This window comes from Sardina pilchardus, chromosome 13 (genome assembly GCF_963854185.1).
Source record: "Sardina pilchardus chromosome 13, fSarPil1.1, whole genome shotgun sequence".
NCBI classification, from domain to species: domain Eukaryota; kingdom Metazoa; phylum Chordata; class Actinopteri; order Clupeiformes; family Clupeidae; genus Sardina; species Sardina pilchardus.
Genome location: NC_085006.1, coordinates 10,583,872 through 10,601,896, shown reverse-complemented (window position 1 = coordinate 10,601,896; position 18,025 = coordinate 10,583,872). Strand labels below are relative to the sequence as shown.

Below are 18,025 nucleotides of genomic sequence, written 5' to 3'. Positions count from 1 at the left end.
CACAGGTCAGAGGATGTGTGTCGCTGTCACTTCCTCCCTTTTCCAAGTCCACACACCCTAGGCACACCCATCACCGACTGCCACAGATAGTACAACACACAGGAGACAAACTATTCTTCGTAGCTATTCATCCCATATATTCTAGGCAAGGACAGGACACACTGTACCTTATGCAAGAGCAAAAAAAACACCTGGGTCAGTAGTGGCAGTGCATTGAAGCCCATGCAAAAGTGGAGAGAGCGACTCGAGTGGCCAGCTTTGGTCAACTGGAGGATGCTCTCACATCAAAGTTGACTATTACATAATGCAGGTCTATGAGGAACAGAGACGGAATAATGGCCATCTGAAAGTCACAACACAACACGACACACAAACCATTTCACACTTGGCTAGTAACCAATTAACCCCAAAACCACAGGCTTTTCAGAGAGAATGACCACAACCTCTCCATTTCCAGAATATGACAAACAAATCAGCTAAAAAAAAGAGGAAATCACAAAACGGCAGAGTAAGCCGTTTTGATCCTAACCACAGATATATCATATATAATACATATTCAATAGATGAAAAAAAAATACACACACACACACACACACACACACACACACATATATATATATATATATATATATATATATTCATTTCATTATGTTTTTTGACGCTGCCATCAATCCTGAAGAATGTTGAAGGTCAGGCTTTTCAGAGTCAAATTTTAGGGGTCAGCAAAGGTTGCGCCCACATTTGTTCTCACATATGTCCGTCAAACATGCAGCCTGAATGAGTGACATAAGCCCCCCCACAGCCCCGCAGTCCGGACAGACGTCCAATGTAAACATTTAGTCCTGCCTGTGGGGAGAAGTGGTGGCTATTTGTTTTTGTGTTTTTGTTAAAGATGTGAAGGAGCATGAGGGGAGGACTATGCATGCCTCCCCTACTGCACATCCAGGGGAAGCGCAGTTCCTCCGGTGTTTACCATGGGAATGTGCAAGACAGGATGCTGAATCTTGGAGGAAGCGCTGACGGGCGAGAGCCAGAGAGAGAGAGAGAGAAAGAGAGAGAGAGAGAGAGCGCGTGCACGCTCACGAGTCAGATGGGGGCCCGGGGCCGAGGCGAGACATCAATTACTCTGCGGAGGCCGGCCTGGCAGTGGGAAGAGACCCTGACCCTCTCCATGTCCCCGAGCTTCGGAGGAAACGCGCAAACGCCGCCTGCTCAGCAACAGGTAACACCTCCTTACTCTCCTCCTCTCTCTCTCTCTCTCTCTCTCTCTCTCTCCCCCTTGCTCTCTTTCACTCCCCAACACTCACTCTTCCTCTGGTTTTACTGGACAGCCTGCAGCTGTGATCCTCGCTTCTTTTACGAGTGTTTCATTGTCCTCCGTTCTGCTCTCGCGGCCGGCCAACTTTCTCCCTCTGCCCATTTGAACACACAGGATCCACTGAGGTGCACGTGCGGGCTTTTCCCCAAAGTGACTAACAGCCGGGGTGGAAGAACAGGGACGGCAGCCGACACACAGTCAACATGATGGAGCTGAAGATCCAGCTGATCCCCACGGGGGAGATCATCCTGTCTCCAGGAAAAAATGGGGAGAGCTACTGCCACAATTGCAAGGTCAGCTCACTCATTACTCTGTGCCTAGAATATCGCAGATGCATTAATATGCCAGTTTTGTTTTATAAAGGTTCTGCATCTGCCTGTTGAGGTGGCAACACAGAGAGGCCTATCTATTGATGAGCTCTAAGCTCTGTGTGAAACAAAAATGGGTGTGTTGATTAAAGCGACGCAATGTAGCTCATCTTTTACCTTAACAACTCATGTTAGTGCCATGCTGACTTACGAGAAGAATAATGGAGTCTCTGATGCTGTTGATGCATACGCAGAACTCCTGGTATTTTGTTATGTTGTGGGTAAAGCAGGCCCTTTTTCGTTGGTTACAGACCTATTTGGTAACTCCTTAGCACTCAGTACGATGAAAGTTGGCGTAAGGGTGAATTCTTACATTGTGTTAATTTAACCAAGATGTCAAGATGTAGGCAATTGACGTTGCATGGGCTGTGATGTAGAGATGGCCTGCCCATGTGCTCTGCTCCCGGCAGGGGGGGATAAATCAATTCCACTCCCATTTGACTTGATCAGGCTGGTTAGCCCCAGGTGGTGAGTGCACAGTGGATCTTTAATGTTGGCTGTATGGATGAGGACCATGTGAATGGCAACGTGATGTTGCCTGAAGAGATTAAAAGCAAAAGTATGATATTCTGTGAAGCCAGGCAGCATAAAACGTACGTTTTTATATGTACAGTGCATCGAACCCTTTCTATGATTTCCTCATACTAGGTATGAGGGAGACAAATGGCATCGAGGTAGGTGCCAGAGTGTACTAATAACACAATCTAAGGAATGCAGGATGTGGGCTTTCCCTGATCCAGCAAGTCAAAATAACACAGATAGTGCTGAACTTTAGGAAACGTCACAGAGATACATAGCATCCAAAATATTGTTTACGGCAACCTACCTTCATATCTGTGGTATGGCAGAGTACTGAAGATCCTCTTCTGTATGAGGCATTTTTCAGATAGTTTGTAAAAAGTGTTATTCAAGCACGGGAGCCAGATGGCAAATGACTAAAAAGAACTGCAGCATGTTTTAATAGACAGTTTTGTTGTTTGGGAGTTTCCATGGAGCCATCTACCATGGAGATATCTTGGATACAGAGGGGTTTTTACATTGTAGAAGGGAAGGAGCAATATAAGACATTAGATAGGCTACCACTGGAAGCAATGTACAAATAGTGCCTAGAACTTACTGCACATTTGATCACAGGCTATTGTTTTTATTGATGGTTATATTATGGTTATGGCATAATATTAAGGGAATCATGCAGTTAGTTGGTTGCATTTAAATAGTAATGGCTTGGAAAGGAATGTGTCTGGAATGCACAGGAAACACTAAAATACAGGAGTGGAATATTTTCATTAACATTCCTCTAAGGTCACATCACCCTGTGTGTGTGTGTGGGGGGGGGGGGGGGGTGTAGGGTGGGTGAGTGCAGGGGCTGTAGGGTAGGTGAATATGAGAGAGAGAGAGAGAGAGAGAGAGAGAGAGAGAGAGAGAGACAGAGAGACACAGAGAGACAGAGAGACAGAGAGACAGAGAGACAGAGAGAGAGAGAGATCTGGATACGCAGTTACTTGGTAATTGTGGCACAACCTGTAAAGTATTAAAGTATGGTGGAGATTCAAGGAAGGAGGTGGCTTCGTCTCTGTAAATCTATTAATACACTGCTGTTTAACATCGATAAATAACCATTGCCATACAGTCTGTTAAGACGGAACACACCCTGAAGTCCAGCCTGTCTGTCCAACACTGCCCTGTCAACAGGATGTAACCTTTCCTCTCTGCTTAGCTTGGCCGTGCAACCACCCTTAATGCAGAGCTGTGGTGACTGTGCGCATTGGCTTACTAAAACAGATCTGTGATGAAACAGTATTGATCATACTGTGACTGGTGTTCAGTTACAGCGCTGCTCTATGTGAAGGCATGCCTCGGCCTCGGGGGTCACCTTCATGAGAGTCAAGGTATTGATTAGCCACTGCTCTTGATTTGAACCAACCAGTGGACAGTGTTTAAATAGGATTCTCAAATAGAAGTCTCAGGCTCAGCCATAACGTGTCTTTATCAGCTTGTTTACAAACTTCCATAAATTACCATAAATATTCAACTGTTGAAACATTGGATGCACATCTTCCTTCCTCAGGCAGCAGCTCCCATGGATTAATATACAGTTGCAGTAGCAGCGGTCTTGTCAGCAGGGGGTAATATAATGCAACCATACCAGACTAAAGTTGCCTCTAAGGTTGAATCCAAAGTGTTGATATCTGTCTTTATAGGCTCATTTCACAATAATTTTACTCTGCTTAAAATGATAAGAGATAGATAAATAGTGAACAGAAGTAGGCCTAATAAAAGATTTTAATTACTAGGGCCTATTGCAACAGACACACATACAGATAACACTATAAGAACAATTTTATATTCATTTTAGGAACTTAATGTCCATAGATTATAGATAATAATTTAACAGAAAGACCTTAATGGCCATGCGAGGAGTTAAACGGGCTATCAAAATATTTCTGAGTGACAGGCTGCCATTAAAAGCAGTTCATCTGCAACCTATTTTACATCAGACGAATTTCAACTGCTGGGGAAAAATAGGTTATGACAGAAACCTCTTAAAACATTTTTTTTTTTTAAATACTACGGTATTTCGCTTCTGCTACACGAATAGCTTTGAATTGTCTTGATATCATCACGGCGTGGATTGGTTTGAAGAACTTCCTGGTATTAGATTTTGGCGTAGGCAATGTTTGAAGGGAGGGAGGAGAGATAATTTGAGCAGTTGTTCCACGACAGTGGTCCAAGCTCCAAAAGTAGCCCAAAGAATGTACATTATAGGTCTATGTAGCCAACTGTAAAGCGTTGTAAGTTATAGCCTACAGCTACAAAATTGATTTTTTTCTTTGGTGCCAGTACCTTGAGCATTTTTTTTAATAACGAGGAAACTGCTGAGCAAGGACTGCCCTGTCAAACTTAAAGTGTGATATATTAACCTAAGCTGTCATTTTCGTAGAGTAGCCTAGGGAAACTGCTATGAGGAAAGGGGAGTAAGAGAAGGACGCAGTGTTGGGACTATCCACAAGTCTCTGAGGACCGTCTGAAGGACAGGACGACGGGATTAATATTATAGTTCCATGTAATTTAAGGAAATTCACCCTATGAATGTTGCTATCAACCATTTACCGGTGAAGAACATTTTTCATTAAGGAGAAGCACATTTGACGTGCTTGAAACAGAACTTCATAAGGTAGGTTTCATGAAAACGTTTGCGAATGTCTCATTCACCCAACACGACATGCTGTGACACGCTTCAGGATTTGGTAGCCTCCTTGGAGCGTTTCAGAACTTTGCATACGATTGAATGAAATATGGTATAACATGTTCGGCAGAACGTAGGCTACTTCTAGTGGGTCAAGTTCACGATACAGTGATTGTGTGTGAGTCATATCATAGTGCGAACGCATCGCCATAGTTTGAATGACTGGTTGGTGTCATGAATAATGAGTCCGTTCTCTCCGTCCATTTGTCTCGTGTCACCTTTGAAACTTTGTTTGACAACAGAGGGTAAGGTGCTCAGACCTATTTGACCCTACTTTTCATCAGGCTACTATAGCTTATGCGTTTGGTTGGATTCAACCACACCTACTGGTACTTAAAGTTTACCATGAGCGCATTTCAGCTCTTCGGGGTTTTCAACTTATTGCGATGGGTAGGCTATAGACATAAATGAATGGATGTAGGCTACCGATACAATATTCAATAAATCCCTTAGGCAATCAATTGTTGGACATAGTCGAGGATGCGTGCATGAGAACGATTCTCCATAAGTTTGCCATGGCAAGGACTGTCTTGGCATCATTCCATCTAATGCTGCAAACCACTTGGACTTCTATTTTCAGCAAACTGCTTTAAGTTATGGCAAGCTTCATGGCCACTCAGTGACCTGATGGGTCTTCTTAACTCAGAGAATGCAAGCCCTTTGGGTGGTGTTGGATTATCTTTCAGTTTGTAGAATGTCTATAACCTCCCCATATATAAGTCATATATCTAATCTATAGCTGTGTATGAGGGAGCAGCCTGGCATGCTGCTCTCAGTGGACTGTGGACCCCTCCCCCTCTGTCACACATGTGCTGTAGGCATGTCACATAACATGAAGCACAGTAGATGTTTTACTGATGGTTAGAGATGAATCCAAAAGTCTGAAAACAGAAAGGGCAGAAATGTGCAAAAACAAATCTGCCACGGAAGGCTGTGTCATCTGCAAGCTAGTGGTAGTGACATATCAAGGGCGTTTTGAGGTTGTGTCCGCATCTCCCGCCCAGCTTTCCACATCACTGTTTATGTTCTCGTTAGTTCAGTTCAAGGATGTGTTGGTCTTGTTTGTAGCCCCATGCTGTCAGCGGCTAATTTTGATCCGCAATCAATGTCCGCCCTGACAAATAATGTTGCTGTTGCTGTTGTTTACTAATTGAGTTGGATCTAAATGGAACAGTTTGTCAATAGAGTTTTCCATAACAATGCAGGCAGACTCTGTGCAGCACTGCTTTTACATAATGGCACTGAGATGCTGTTTGCCAGACTGACATTATAGTCAGATTCTGTCTGGTTTTGGTTGCTGAAAAAAGGGTTGAGCTGGGCTGAGCTTTTTTCCAGCTGTTTCTCAAGTGTTAGGAATCCTCCTAGCTCTCACTGCACAGTGAAGTTTGCCGCAGACTGCAGCAAAGGTCAGTGGAACTCAAATTACTGTTGGTTTGATTTTACAGTTTTTGAACCAGTGATAGAGTGCCTGATAGTGATAGAGTGCCTTTTCAAAGAAAATCTCTCTTATTGTCCTGTTACATAATGTACAAATCAACTCTCCTGCTGTCTTACTGTTGAGGACATGGGTTGCTCTGTAAGCCTTAACCTCTCTATTGCTCTGTCAAAAGCAGCTGTCAAAACTTTTTGGTGGTCTCGAGAGACTTCAGACAGGACACACCTGGCTGCTGTCTCTCTCTCTCTTTCTCTCTCTCTCTCTCTCTCTCTCTGACGGGAAACTGCCAGGATTTAGTCACCACTTTGCCAAAGTGGGTTTCTCTCTCCGCTGTTTACTGTGTGTTCAGTCTCTCTGGAGTCATTCATACCCACTTAAACCAGCCAACTGCCAATCTCGTAATAGTAACGGCAGTCGCAAACAATGTTTTATGTAAATAGGATTGTGACTGATCTTAAATTAAGAATATGAGAATAGCTGAAAGAGGATTGCATGAGAGTGTGTTCCCGAGTTAAAATATGGGGTGGTATGCACATGCTTGGTATAAACTACAGGCAAGGCCGTGTGTTTACAGAATAGCGGTTTGAAGCATAGGGGAGATATGGGTAGCAGAGGGTGACACAGTGGATGTGAATGTGTGTTCGTGTGTGTGTGTACGTGTGTGTGTGTGTGTGTGTGTGTGTGTGTGTGTGGCTGGGAAAGGAGCGTTTGTCCTTGTGTCCTGTGGTGAGTCACAGGCTTGCCGTAGGATCTGCAGTTTGACTCCATTTAGCTGTGGCTTTTCCACACAGAGTTTCCCACTGAAGAAAGGGCCCCACCCTTGGTCGTGGCCCTGCTCTGTATCAAGGGGAGGAGAGAGGGAAAAAAGGACTGTGTGTGTGTGTGTGTGTGTGGACCTCTGCTGCTGTATTTAAATAGCCCTGGTGATTCAGAGTGTAACAGCTTGTGTAAAACTGACCAGTCAGCACAGCAGGTTTTTTTTTGTCTTGCGTACGTAGTGTATTAGTGTCATACTCCTATTACCCATGCCTGTGCATGTTTCTGACTCACGTTTATGTGAGGAAACCACTACTGTGTGTTACGTTATGTGAATTTGTTACGCTGGTTACTCTTAGTGCTACACACACACACATGCGCACAGACACACATTGGATACACTCAACTTCAGCTAACTTGAGGTTGTGAGAGATTTCTGTTTTCCTGCATTTCATTTTGACAAGCTTTGCCATATTCAGCTGATAGAAATATCTAGACAACTTGTTTGCCAAATTGGAAACTGTCAGAACAGCATACAGATAAGTCAATCCCTTCAGCCTCATTTATTGTCCTGCTTCATAACCCCTGATGGGTTCAGAGAGTGATTCCACTGGAGGGTGAATAACGATCCATCAATAAAAGCTCATGTTCTATTTGCATAGGCCTGATCATAGACACCCAGCAGTTTGTGTTATTAGCAGACATCAGTGGTATAGTGAAGCAGTGGGCAGTTGGTGACTGCAGTGAATCAGTAGAATATGAGACAGACATGGCTGGGTGGTGGTCACTGCAGTAGATTCCTATACGGTATGTTGCTTTTGTCATCTTTTCAAAATTAACTTTGGTCTTTATATTTCAGCCTGTCCGTAGTACCACTGGGATGGAGCAGGTAGGTGTTTTGAGAGAAAACTCTTAACTCTTTCCCTATGGCGTGACCCGTGGCGTGTTCCTGTGCGAGGCGTGTGAACTTTTCCCTTTTCACTTTGCACCATTAGTTCTTATCGCAGAACACACCATACGCTGATAGTGACCCTAAACCTCGCTCTCACTCCCACTCTCTCCCCGTGTGTGTAAATCAACCCTGCTGTGCTGAGAGACTGCGGAGGCTGTGTGGTCGCGATTCCTCCCCCCTGCTGTTCCTGATTATGCACATACCATGACACCCGCGACCATGCCTGTTGAGCACCGAAGACACTTGCATGGCAAAGTTCACAGGCTCTCCCCAGTCTGTCTTGTTTTTTGGTCCCTATCTATCTTTATTAGGGGAGCGGAGAAGGCACCGACTCTGACTGCCCTCCTATCACAGACCTTGTGGATGTTAACCTTTAACCAGACAGGCCCGGTGGTTAGCGATAAGCGGCACTGTAATCCCTGCCAGGTGTGGCCTCCTGGCTTCCACCTCAATGAAATGAGCCGAGTAGGGAGGTAGAGCGAGAGTGATCTACTGATGAGGAGTGAAAGTGGTGTCACCCCTAGCTGTGTGTGTGCGTGTGCGTGTGCGTGTGGGTGTGGGTGTGCGTGCGCAGGTGGCAACAATGGTGGCGGGGGTGACGGCAGTGGCAGCGTGCACTCTGACTGACAGGAGGAGGTCGGCGCGCCCAAGAGCCTCTGCTAAACAGGGCCCAGCTATGCAAGCATCGTGGATCTGGGGAGATAAGCGTCCGAGTTGTGCAATAGACCATTAACTCATCTTGCAAAACAGGACAGCCAGGAGAGCGGGATGGAACCCAGACATTCCTCCGCTGAAAAGGGGGGAAATTCCACTGCCGGATCTCTGGAATGGTATCTTTGAGCAGCCGGCTGATGGGAAGGGAAGCATGTACTGTAGGCTGTAGTATAGATCCACAGGTGGAGCGCAGACCTGCTAGGACTTAGACTATGTTATTACATAACGAAGTGAGGTAAAGTTATCGAGGCTAAATTGAATACAGACCCCAGACATGGATCTTGTGACCACTGTCTACTGTCAGATTCCTCGTGAAAGACGCACTCTGTGTTAGTCTGAGTACGCCGTTGAACCGATAATCAAGCACACATCCTGTCAACTTGTTGCATTCATTTCTCTCTAGGATGTCATTCATTTCCTCAGAATATGAACAATTTCCACTCACAGTGAGAGTAGGGTATCATTGTATTCCAAAACCGAACATAACCGGAACATTTGCTCGGGTTATAGCTTGCGTTCTGAGGTCAATACCGTGGCCTTTTTAAAGAGAAAGAGAGAGAGAGAGCAGGTAATGGAGTGCCAACTGTCAAAGCTATAGCCACCCTTATACCATGGTGTAGATAAGTGAGGTATGCATAAGCCAGGTCTTCTTGCCAGCACTCTTCTTCACCCCTATGCTCAACTCCCACACCAACACCATCAATCTCAGAGAACACACTGGGGCCCTTGCCCGCACTTGAGGCCTGGATGATCCAACACGCTGGAATCTCCGGCTTAGGAGAATGCCATCCGTCAACCATGAATTATAAATGGCAATAGCGTGCTAATTTATGAGTTCAGACACCTCAGTATCTCTCTCTCTCTCCCTCTGCACCCCCCTCAACCTTGGAATGTTATTATCCCAACGCATCTCCAAATCTCACTCAGTGGGTATTATCATGAGGTAATTGGTTATTTGCAGAATGGGTGGGTGCGGTGGCACCATGCTCACAGTGCTATTGTTTTGTGGTAGAGCACCGTTAAGTCAGCACTGGGTAATCATCACCCCGTGATCTGTCTGCTGAAAAACATTTGTGTGTGTGTGTGTGTGTGTGTGTGTGTGTGTGTGTGTGTGTGTGTGTGTGTGTGTGTGTGTGTGTGTGTGTGTGTGTGTGTGTGTGTGTGTGTGTGTGTGTGTGTGTGTGTGTGTGTGTGTGTGTGTGTGTGTGTGTGTGTGTGTGTGTGTGTGTGTGTGTGTGTGTGTGTGTGTGTGTGTGTGTGTGTGTTGTGTGTGTTTATGTGTGTGAGTGAGGGAGAGAATAGGACAGAGGCAGCTGCATTGTGTTCTGCTTGACCCCATGATGATTCCATGTTTGGGCAACAGTCGTGTTGTGCAAAACTGCTGCGATGTTGTAATGTGGCCGCGAGTGCGTGCACTTGAAACGCCTAGCGCCGTGTCATGCGGCGCAGCAGCGGCCCAAGTCTCCTCCTCGGAGGAATTCCTTTGGGATTCTTCTGCCATATTTCACTGAAAGCTGCTCGGCAATCTCCTAGCATCACTCATAGTTAAGCATGAAGTGATTACAACACGCTGCGTTCCTTCCAGCCAGATCGCAACCACTCATCATCTAAATTTGTCCCAGCAAAGTAATTGTCGTCTCTCAATTAAACTTTGAGAAATTTGAAAGTCTTCGACCGCCGTTCAGTAGGGGCGAGCCCTTTTGAGTAAAGAGCATGGCTTTGTTGTAGTAATAGAGTGACTGTTTGCTCTCTATTTTTACCTGTAACCAGTTACTCTCACTGAAAGTTGACTTTGACCCCGAGCAGTGTTGGCTGCCCAGTGACCCGCTGTGCCGGAGAGAATTCTCTTTGTCGGTCCTTGGGACACGGTCAGAGGCATTTCCACTGGATGTAGTAGACGCATGCGATACAGTACAATTTAGCCAAAACACACATCTTTTTATCTAGAAATAGAATAATTAAACTAACAATAGCACACTTCTGAAGCGTTTTTAAAAGGTTGTGTGGTTCAGTGGCATATGCCCATTCATCTGTGGGTGTGTATCTTGGATGACTAATAGAAGAGTCCTGGAAATGGGGAGCAGGAGATTTGGCAGTTGTGTGTGAAATCGAATATTGTGTGTTTTGACTAGAACAGTGCGGTTGTTTCACCACACAAATCAGTGGAAGAAGGACGAGCACTGTAAACAGGAAAAGGCCCATAGTGGACATTTGGCAGAATCATAAAGCATGTCTTATGCAAGCCACTTCCAATGCCTGCGCTGTGTCAACAGAGAATTAGTGTTGGGTCATTCCACGCCAAATCAACCAGAGCCCACGCACTTGCGTCTCAAAAAAATCTGAAAAAAATACCATGTGTGCCTATGTTACCCAGGAGACACTCTGTAAAATGTTTTTGTGCTAAGATCAATACTTTTCAAGTAACAGCCAGTTTTACGGAGGTAGGGGGGTGTCAAATTTGTTCTACCTCTTTTTTTTGTCAAAGTTCACAAGCTCATTGCTCAAGAACTAGAATCTGTAGGAGGCTCAAATTTTGCAGGCTGGTGCATAAATAGGAATAGTATGCAGTAAAATCACCACGAGTAGTCTGGATGATCCTGCATGGTCATAGCAGTCCCTCAAAGTTGATCAAAATTTTATTGGAGTTCTTGGCTGGGCTCTGTTTAGGCTTACAGAAGACATATTTTTACTCAACATAGGCTCTTGATTTTTTTTCTCTTATTGAGATCAGTAGAAACACTCTCCGAAAAAGCAATGAAGAGAATAAAAATCCATCAGGGACTGAACAGCAGACCTCACAAGTTTGAAAAATAATTTTGGATCTCATATTCAGAGCACCCTAACACCTTGTGGGAATATACAAAGATTTTTTTTATATTTTTTTCGTTAATCTGCATTACCTCTTCTTTTTAAAAACACCAATTTGACTAGTCTTATGCGAATCTTTCTTTTTCATTTTCCACCCTATACATGGACAAAATGCACCATTGAGATCAATATGTTTTGTCCCCACCCGGCAATTTCAGTGATTCAGTGATTTTAGTGGCACCTAGTGGTTACTCTATACAAAACAAATCTCTCAATAGATCTCTATGGTGCATTTTGCCCTTGTTCAGGGTGGGAAATGAAAAAGAAAGATTTGCATAAGACAAGTCAAATTGGTGTTTTTAAAAAGAAGAGGTAATGCAGATTATAGAAAAAAATATAAAAAAAATCTTTGTATATTCCCACAAGGTGTTAGGGTGCTCTGAATATGAGATCCAAAATTATTTTTCAAACTTGTGAGGTCTGCTGTTCAGTCCCTGATGGATTTTCTTTTCTCTTCATTGCTTTTTCGGAGAGTGTTTCTACTCATCTCAATAAGAAAAAAAACCCAAGAGTCTATGTTGAGTAAAAATGTGTCTTCTGAAGGCCTAAACAGAACACAGCCAAAAACTCCAATAAAATGTTGATCAACTTTGAGGGACTGCTATGACCATGCAGGATCATCCAGACTACTCGTAATGATTTTACTGCATACTATTCCTATTTATGCACCAGCCTGCAAAATTTGAGCCTCCTACGGATTCTAGTTTTTGAGCAATGAGCTTGTGAACTTTGACAAAAAAAAGAGGCAGAACAAATTTGACACCCCCCTCCCCCTGTAAAACTGGCTGTTACTTGAAAAGTATTGATCTTACCACAAAAACATTTTACAGAGTGTCTCCTGGGTAACATAGGCACACATGGTATTTTTTTCAGATTTTTTTGAGACGCAAGTGCGTGGGCTCTGGTTGATTTGGCGTGGAATGACCCTGTTTCTAATCCAGCCGTTGACAGCACAATAGCGTTCTTTTAGCAGGAGACATCAACTACCCTGCTACAGTCTCACCATACCTATGTGTCCTTATGTGTGCTACTGTAGATAGAGAGAAACAAAGCAGAATAAGGGGAGAATGGGAGAAAAGATAAGCGAGAGAGACAGAGAGAGAGAGGGAGAATGAGAGAAAAGAAAAGAGAGAGAGAGAGTGAGAGAGAGAATGGGAGAATGGGGATTGATGGAGCCTTGGAATTGAATGAGATGAAAAAGAGGAGGGAAGAGGACAGGAAGCTGAGAGCTGGTGTCATCCCTCCATCTTCCTTCCCAGTCGAGAGAGGGGTGGGACATGCCGGCGAGTCGTGCTGTGGGAACCCCCTGCCCTGCACGCTGCTGCTGCCTGACCTGCCCTTATAAGGCCTGCGGGGTATTAATACGCCCGGGAGGAGGAGGAGGAAGAGGAGACGAGGGAGGGAGGCACAGAGGGACGGCTGCCAGCCCACAGCTGCTCTAGCAGCGAGCAGTGCGAGGCTCACTCCAGTCCAGTCCCCCGCCCAGAGCACTAGAAACCATGCAGCATGGGGGCACAGTGCATGCCTGGGGATGGATGTGTGTGTGTCAGTGTGTGTGTGTGTGTGTGTGTGTTTGTGTGTTTGTGTGGGTGTGTGGGTGGGTGGTGTGTGTGGTGTGTGTGTGGAGGGGTGGTGGGTGGGGGGTTAAGGGAAGGGCAGAGACTTGACGGTCCGCTGGGATTTTTGAGAGTGAGATGCTTGGAGTTCTTCAGCTGCATGTCCCATCTCGTCCCCACCCCCCCATCACTGTGGCCATAATGGCTGAGGGCTTAGAGATTACCCCGAGAGAGAATGCATTGTACCCTAGCAGCGCCCCTCCCTTCCTCACCTCGTCCAGGTCGGCTGTGATAACTCTGGCACCACTGTCCTTCTCCTACCAGTGTCAGTGTGTGTAGCCTACATCTTCATCTCATTGTACGTTGTTCAGATTATGGAACTGTGAGTGTAGTGAGTCAGCCAGCCCAGCCAGTCAGCCAGCCAGCCAGTCAGTCAGTGTGTAAATGCATGTTTGGTTTACTAACGGAAGATAAAGGCTGGCGTTGCGGAATGTCGTCTGGAATAGGCAATCTTTTGGTTTAGGACTAGGAGCATGCATTAAAAAGGCATAGAAGGTAATCTGCTTGTGGTGTTACAGGCTTTCTCAATGCTACACTTGAATTGGCAGGATTTGAGGACATCCGCATCCACTTGAGCAGCAAGAGCCAGTTGGTAAATCAGATGTCTCCAGTGTAAGCAATGAGAGCCACGCCGTCCTTCCTGAAGAGAAAGGACTTTGTTTAGTTTTTTGGCTTATGCTTTAACTAACATCTTAGAAAAAGATATGGAGTTGTAGCATCACACTTGCAACTGTTTTCTGTTGTTATGACTTATCGTGGCAGATTTACAGATTACAAAATCTCTACAGCACATTGTTTATGTATAACTATATCCATCGTTTATTCTCGTAGGGTCTCCATACTAATCACTAAATGTATATTTAGGTAGCCGATGCATGGCCAGGCTGGCTTTGATGTGCAGCCAAGATGAATTTTAAACCAGCCTCGACTCTCTTGGTTCTCTTCCTCAAAAGCTATACATCGTCAGCTCAGTGATTCATCACTAACACCTTTTCAAGATGGATTAGCGCATTCGCTTGTGGATCGAAAGAAGCAATCAAGTAATTGGTGGTTCCCCCTCTCCAACTTAGGACTCCGACTTTTCCCTCCCCCCCCCCCCCCATATCCCAGCCGGAGTAATTGAGTGAAATCACGGGCCGTCAGAAATAATCGCTTTATGGAACACTTAAGGAAATGCCTGGGAAACCAGAGTGCTGGCTAGGCAGAAAAAAAAAGATGTGGCGTCTGAGAGAGTGAAAAGCTGTAAGTTGTGTGTGTGTGTGTGTGTGTGTGTGTGTGTGTGTGTGTCTATCTATCTGTGTGTGTCACTATGTGTGTGTGTTTTCTTACACATTCCTCCTCCCTCCTGTTGCAACAATTGATTAGCCTGGGATTCCAGTCGCAGGCATTTGACAAACAGCATTCGATTAAAAGTGGGTGTGGGTTGTCATCTCTCTCTCTCTCTCTCTCTCTCTCTCTCTCTCTCTCTCCTCCAATAAGCCAGAAAGGGTCTGTGTATGCAGTGAGTCATGCTCCACTGTGTCTGGAAAGTTCTCACTTCTGAAAAAGGACCTCGCTCCCAGTTTAACACCGAGAAGCAGACGCTCACACTCTGGTGGCATGCCACGCCATGGGTGATTCACCAAACCCGGAGGGTCGGTGGGAATTTAGGTGCAGCCACATCAGTGATTCAGTCAGAGGCGGAGGGAGAGGCCGAGTGGCCCTCGGTCTCGGTCTCTACCGCAGGGCTGATCTCGAGCCTCGGGGTGACTCGCAGGGTCACCGTTGGCCTTTCGGCGAGCGTTACATCATGACCTGACGTATGTCATATCCTCTTTCTGCGCCGCGCTAGCCTGTGGCCCCGGGGCTTCCCCTATCTCGAGTCGTCTAATTTCAGACGCCGTCTGTTTCTTTCTTCTTTTCCTTCTCCTTCTTGCGGCGCTAGCTCGCCCTCACTCTCTTTCTCAACCGGCTCTCTTCCGCCCACATGGCTGACATTCTTGTGCCGTGACATCACTGCTTGACTAGCGCTCTCTCCTGCCTTCCCTCTGTTTTTTTTTCTGCCCTTTTTCTTTTCTCCCCCCTCCTTCCCCTTTTTCTGCCCATTCTTTCGCTCTCCATTTTTTGACCGTAGGCTCTTGAACTCGTCCACCCTGTCTCTCTCTCTCCTAATTTCCTCCACAAATCTCTCTCTGTTCATCTGATGTGCCAGACATCCGGGACCTTCTCTTCTACTTTGCGAGCACACACTCCTCTATCACCTCATCTTTCACAGACAGCTGTGAATGGTCTAATCTGAACTCGGATCAAGTTGTTTGAATTACTCAATAGCTACAGACTTGCTTGTGCCGACAGACAGGCGAAGTGAAGGGCCCTGGCTCTTGAGTCTAGCTGCTGGGATGGTGATATTGACCTGCACTCAATCAGTCTGCAGGGCTATGACTCTACCAGACATCCTGGACCCTGTGCTCCGATGATTCCTAGCAACGCTCCTCCTCCTGTTCCCACAAAGCTATGAATTTCCTCTGTTTTTCTTCAAGATCAAGTTACGCTGCCAAGGTGCTGAACTTCTCCCTTAGAATCACACGCTGGGCATTTAAAGGTGGAGAGTTCTCTGTGTGTTTCCTAATGACCGGGCTGGACTTTACACGAGTGTGGTTGGACGCTGGTGGTGGCGTCCCCACAGTCTGTCGGGACTCGGGAGTACTTTGGTTTTACCAGGAAATCCCTGTGGCTGTTTGCACAGACCAGTGTTTGGCGTCTGTCATACTGCCAACCTTTTTTACTACATTCCGAATGACTTAATCAGTTTATATTTTAGATTAGAATCTGGTTGAACGTAACCGTTTAAGTGGAATAGAAGATCAGCGGTAATCCCCCACCCAATGCCTACTGTGCTACTGACACTGGGTGGTTCCTTGATGACACTGGCCTTGCCAGAGCTTCCTCCAGTACCTCCTGGGTGCAGGGGGGGACTACAACTGACCAGGCCTGAGCTGTTAATGTCTCTGAGCTGCCTGCCTAACTCTCTCACAATGACAGTTGCAGACACACAAACGGCCACAAATAGCCCTCGTGGAGAGAGCGAGTGCGAGAGAGAGAGAGTCAGCATGTGGGTATATTTAGCTGCTGAGGGAAAGCAGGGCTTAAAACAGTGAGGGGCAGAGGAATGCAACAGGGAGAGGTATTGGTACAGGAAGACAGCAGTCTGAAAGATGCTATTGTAATAGTGCTATTGTAATAGTCTCATTTTCCACACATTTCTAAGCTGATCTTGGTGTGTCTGCCTTAGCAGTCTGAGCTACCAAAATGGCTGTGCATAAAAGTCTACATTGCTAATCATGGGTCTGTATGTTATGTATGGTTAGTGGTGGATACTCTGCTGCAGCCCCATCGGCTTTGAATGGCATGAGCTGTATAGGGATTGTAGCAGAGGTGAACAAAGTCCAAATCTATCCAAAGCTCATTCACGCCGCATCAATCCTGGGCTCTGAGTGAGGAGAGATTAAATGAGTGAAAGCTATGATAGCTATGGAACAAGCCGATATGACAGCACCAGCCATGCAGGCTGTGCACCTATAATCCTATCAGCCTATTGGGTGACATTAACCAGAGCAGACAGAGTCCCATAACATGCTGTGCGTGTCCTATTAAATTTGTGTCATGCACACAGGAAGCTTTGGATGAGGGAGAAGGGGCTGGGAATCGGAGTCTGTGTGTGTGTGTGTGTGTGTGTGTGTGTCTCTGTGTGTGGTGTGTGTGTGTGTGTGTGTGTGAGAGAGAGAGAGAGGGGGGAGAGGACCCCAGAGAGGAAGGAGTGATGTTGCAGTGTGAGACAGGAAGTGAGTAAAAACATACACAAAGATGTTGAGAAAGCAGGGATGGGTTGAGGGGATTGGACCACGCAAAGAGATGAGCAAATACAAATAAAAAAAAGCCCCGTTTTCTACTTTCTCATGGAGTTTTCCCATTATATGCTCAAAACCACAAAGAAAATACTGGTGCTTTTCCTTACAGTAGTCAGGAAACACCTCCTTTATGTGTAGTAGCTGGGGGTTGACTAATGGGTGTTTAAATGTGTTTGCCCATGTCTCGCGGTTCATCTGGCTTCTCCCTGCACTTGGATGTGTTGTTGGCCCTGTCAGTAGAGCACCTTGCAAGTGTTTGGCACACTCCACTGCTATTAAGCCTCTTTTAAGTTGTCCTTAGCTGACAAGGGATAGAGAGAGAGAGAGAGATGTTGAGAGAGAGTGAGAGAGAGAGAGAGACATGTCATTTTGTCCTCAGGCCCAGTGGCCTAATTGTCGCGTAGTTGTCTGATCAAGGCTTAGCAGTGATGAGGTCTGATTGCCTGACATGAGCAAAGGACAAGGCCGAGACTGACGACTATAAAAAGGCGATCTGATCAGGGCGCAGGCCGTGGCCAAAGCAAATATGCAACCTTAGCATTTAGCGCTGGCGGGTTTGTTTACACGGTTGTCATGACAGCCAGCCGCAGAGTTTTTGTTTGTTCCCAACAAAGGCGGTATATTGCTGCCCGGCCATAAAGCATGGCTCTCAGTCCGAGAGACTCCTTGTACACACACACATACACTCTCTCTCTCACACACTCACACACACACTCTCTCTTACACACACTCTCACAAGCCCAAGCTAAACAGGGGTAGAGGAAAAGAACAAGAGCTTTGCTCTTCTCTCTGTCCATTTGTCTGGCTGTCTTGTTTCTTATTTGTATATCAGTCTTATTCTCCCCCTCCCTCCTGTGTGTGAGT

At 45.8% G+C, this 18,025-nt stretch overlaps 1 protein-coding gene across 3 annotated transcripts in view; it reads left to right on the top strand.

Annotated features, from left to right (window-relative positions):
- Nucleotides 1–1,375: 1,375 nt before the first annotated feature.
- Nucleotides 1,376–18,025, top strand: part of LOC134099059 (unconventional myosin-Ic-like) — a 44,603-nt gene continuing 27,953 nt past the window's right edge. For 2 of the 3 annotated variants that reach the window (XM_062551751.1, XM_062551750.1), the window contains exon 1: nt 1,376–1,611. In XM_062551751.1, the coding sequence (XP_062407735.1) occupies nt 1,522–1,611 (90 nt within the window). In that variant the 5' untranslated portion in view covers nt 1,376–1,521. Of the gene's footprint in view, nt 1,612–4,368; nt 4,862–18,025 lie in introns of those variants that run through there. The other variant, XM_062551754.1, reaches the window with a different exon arrangement.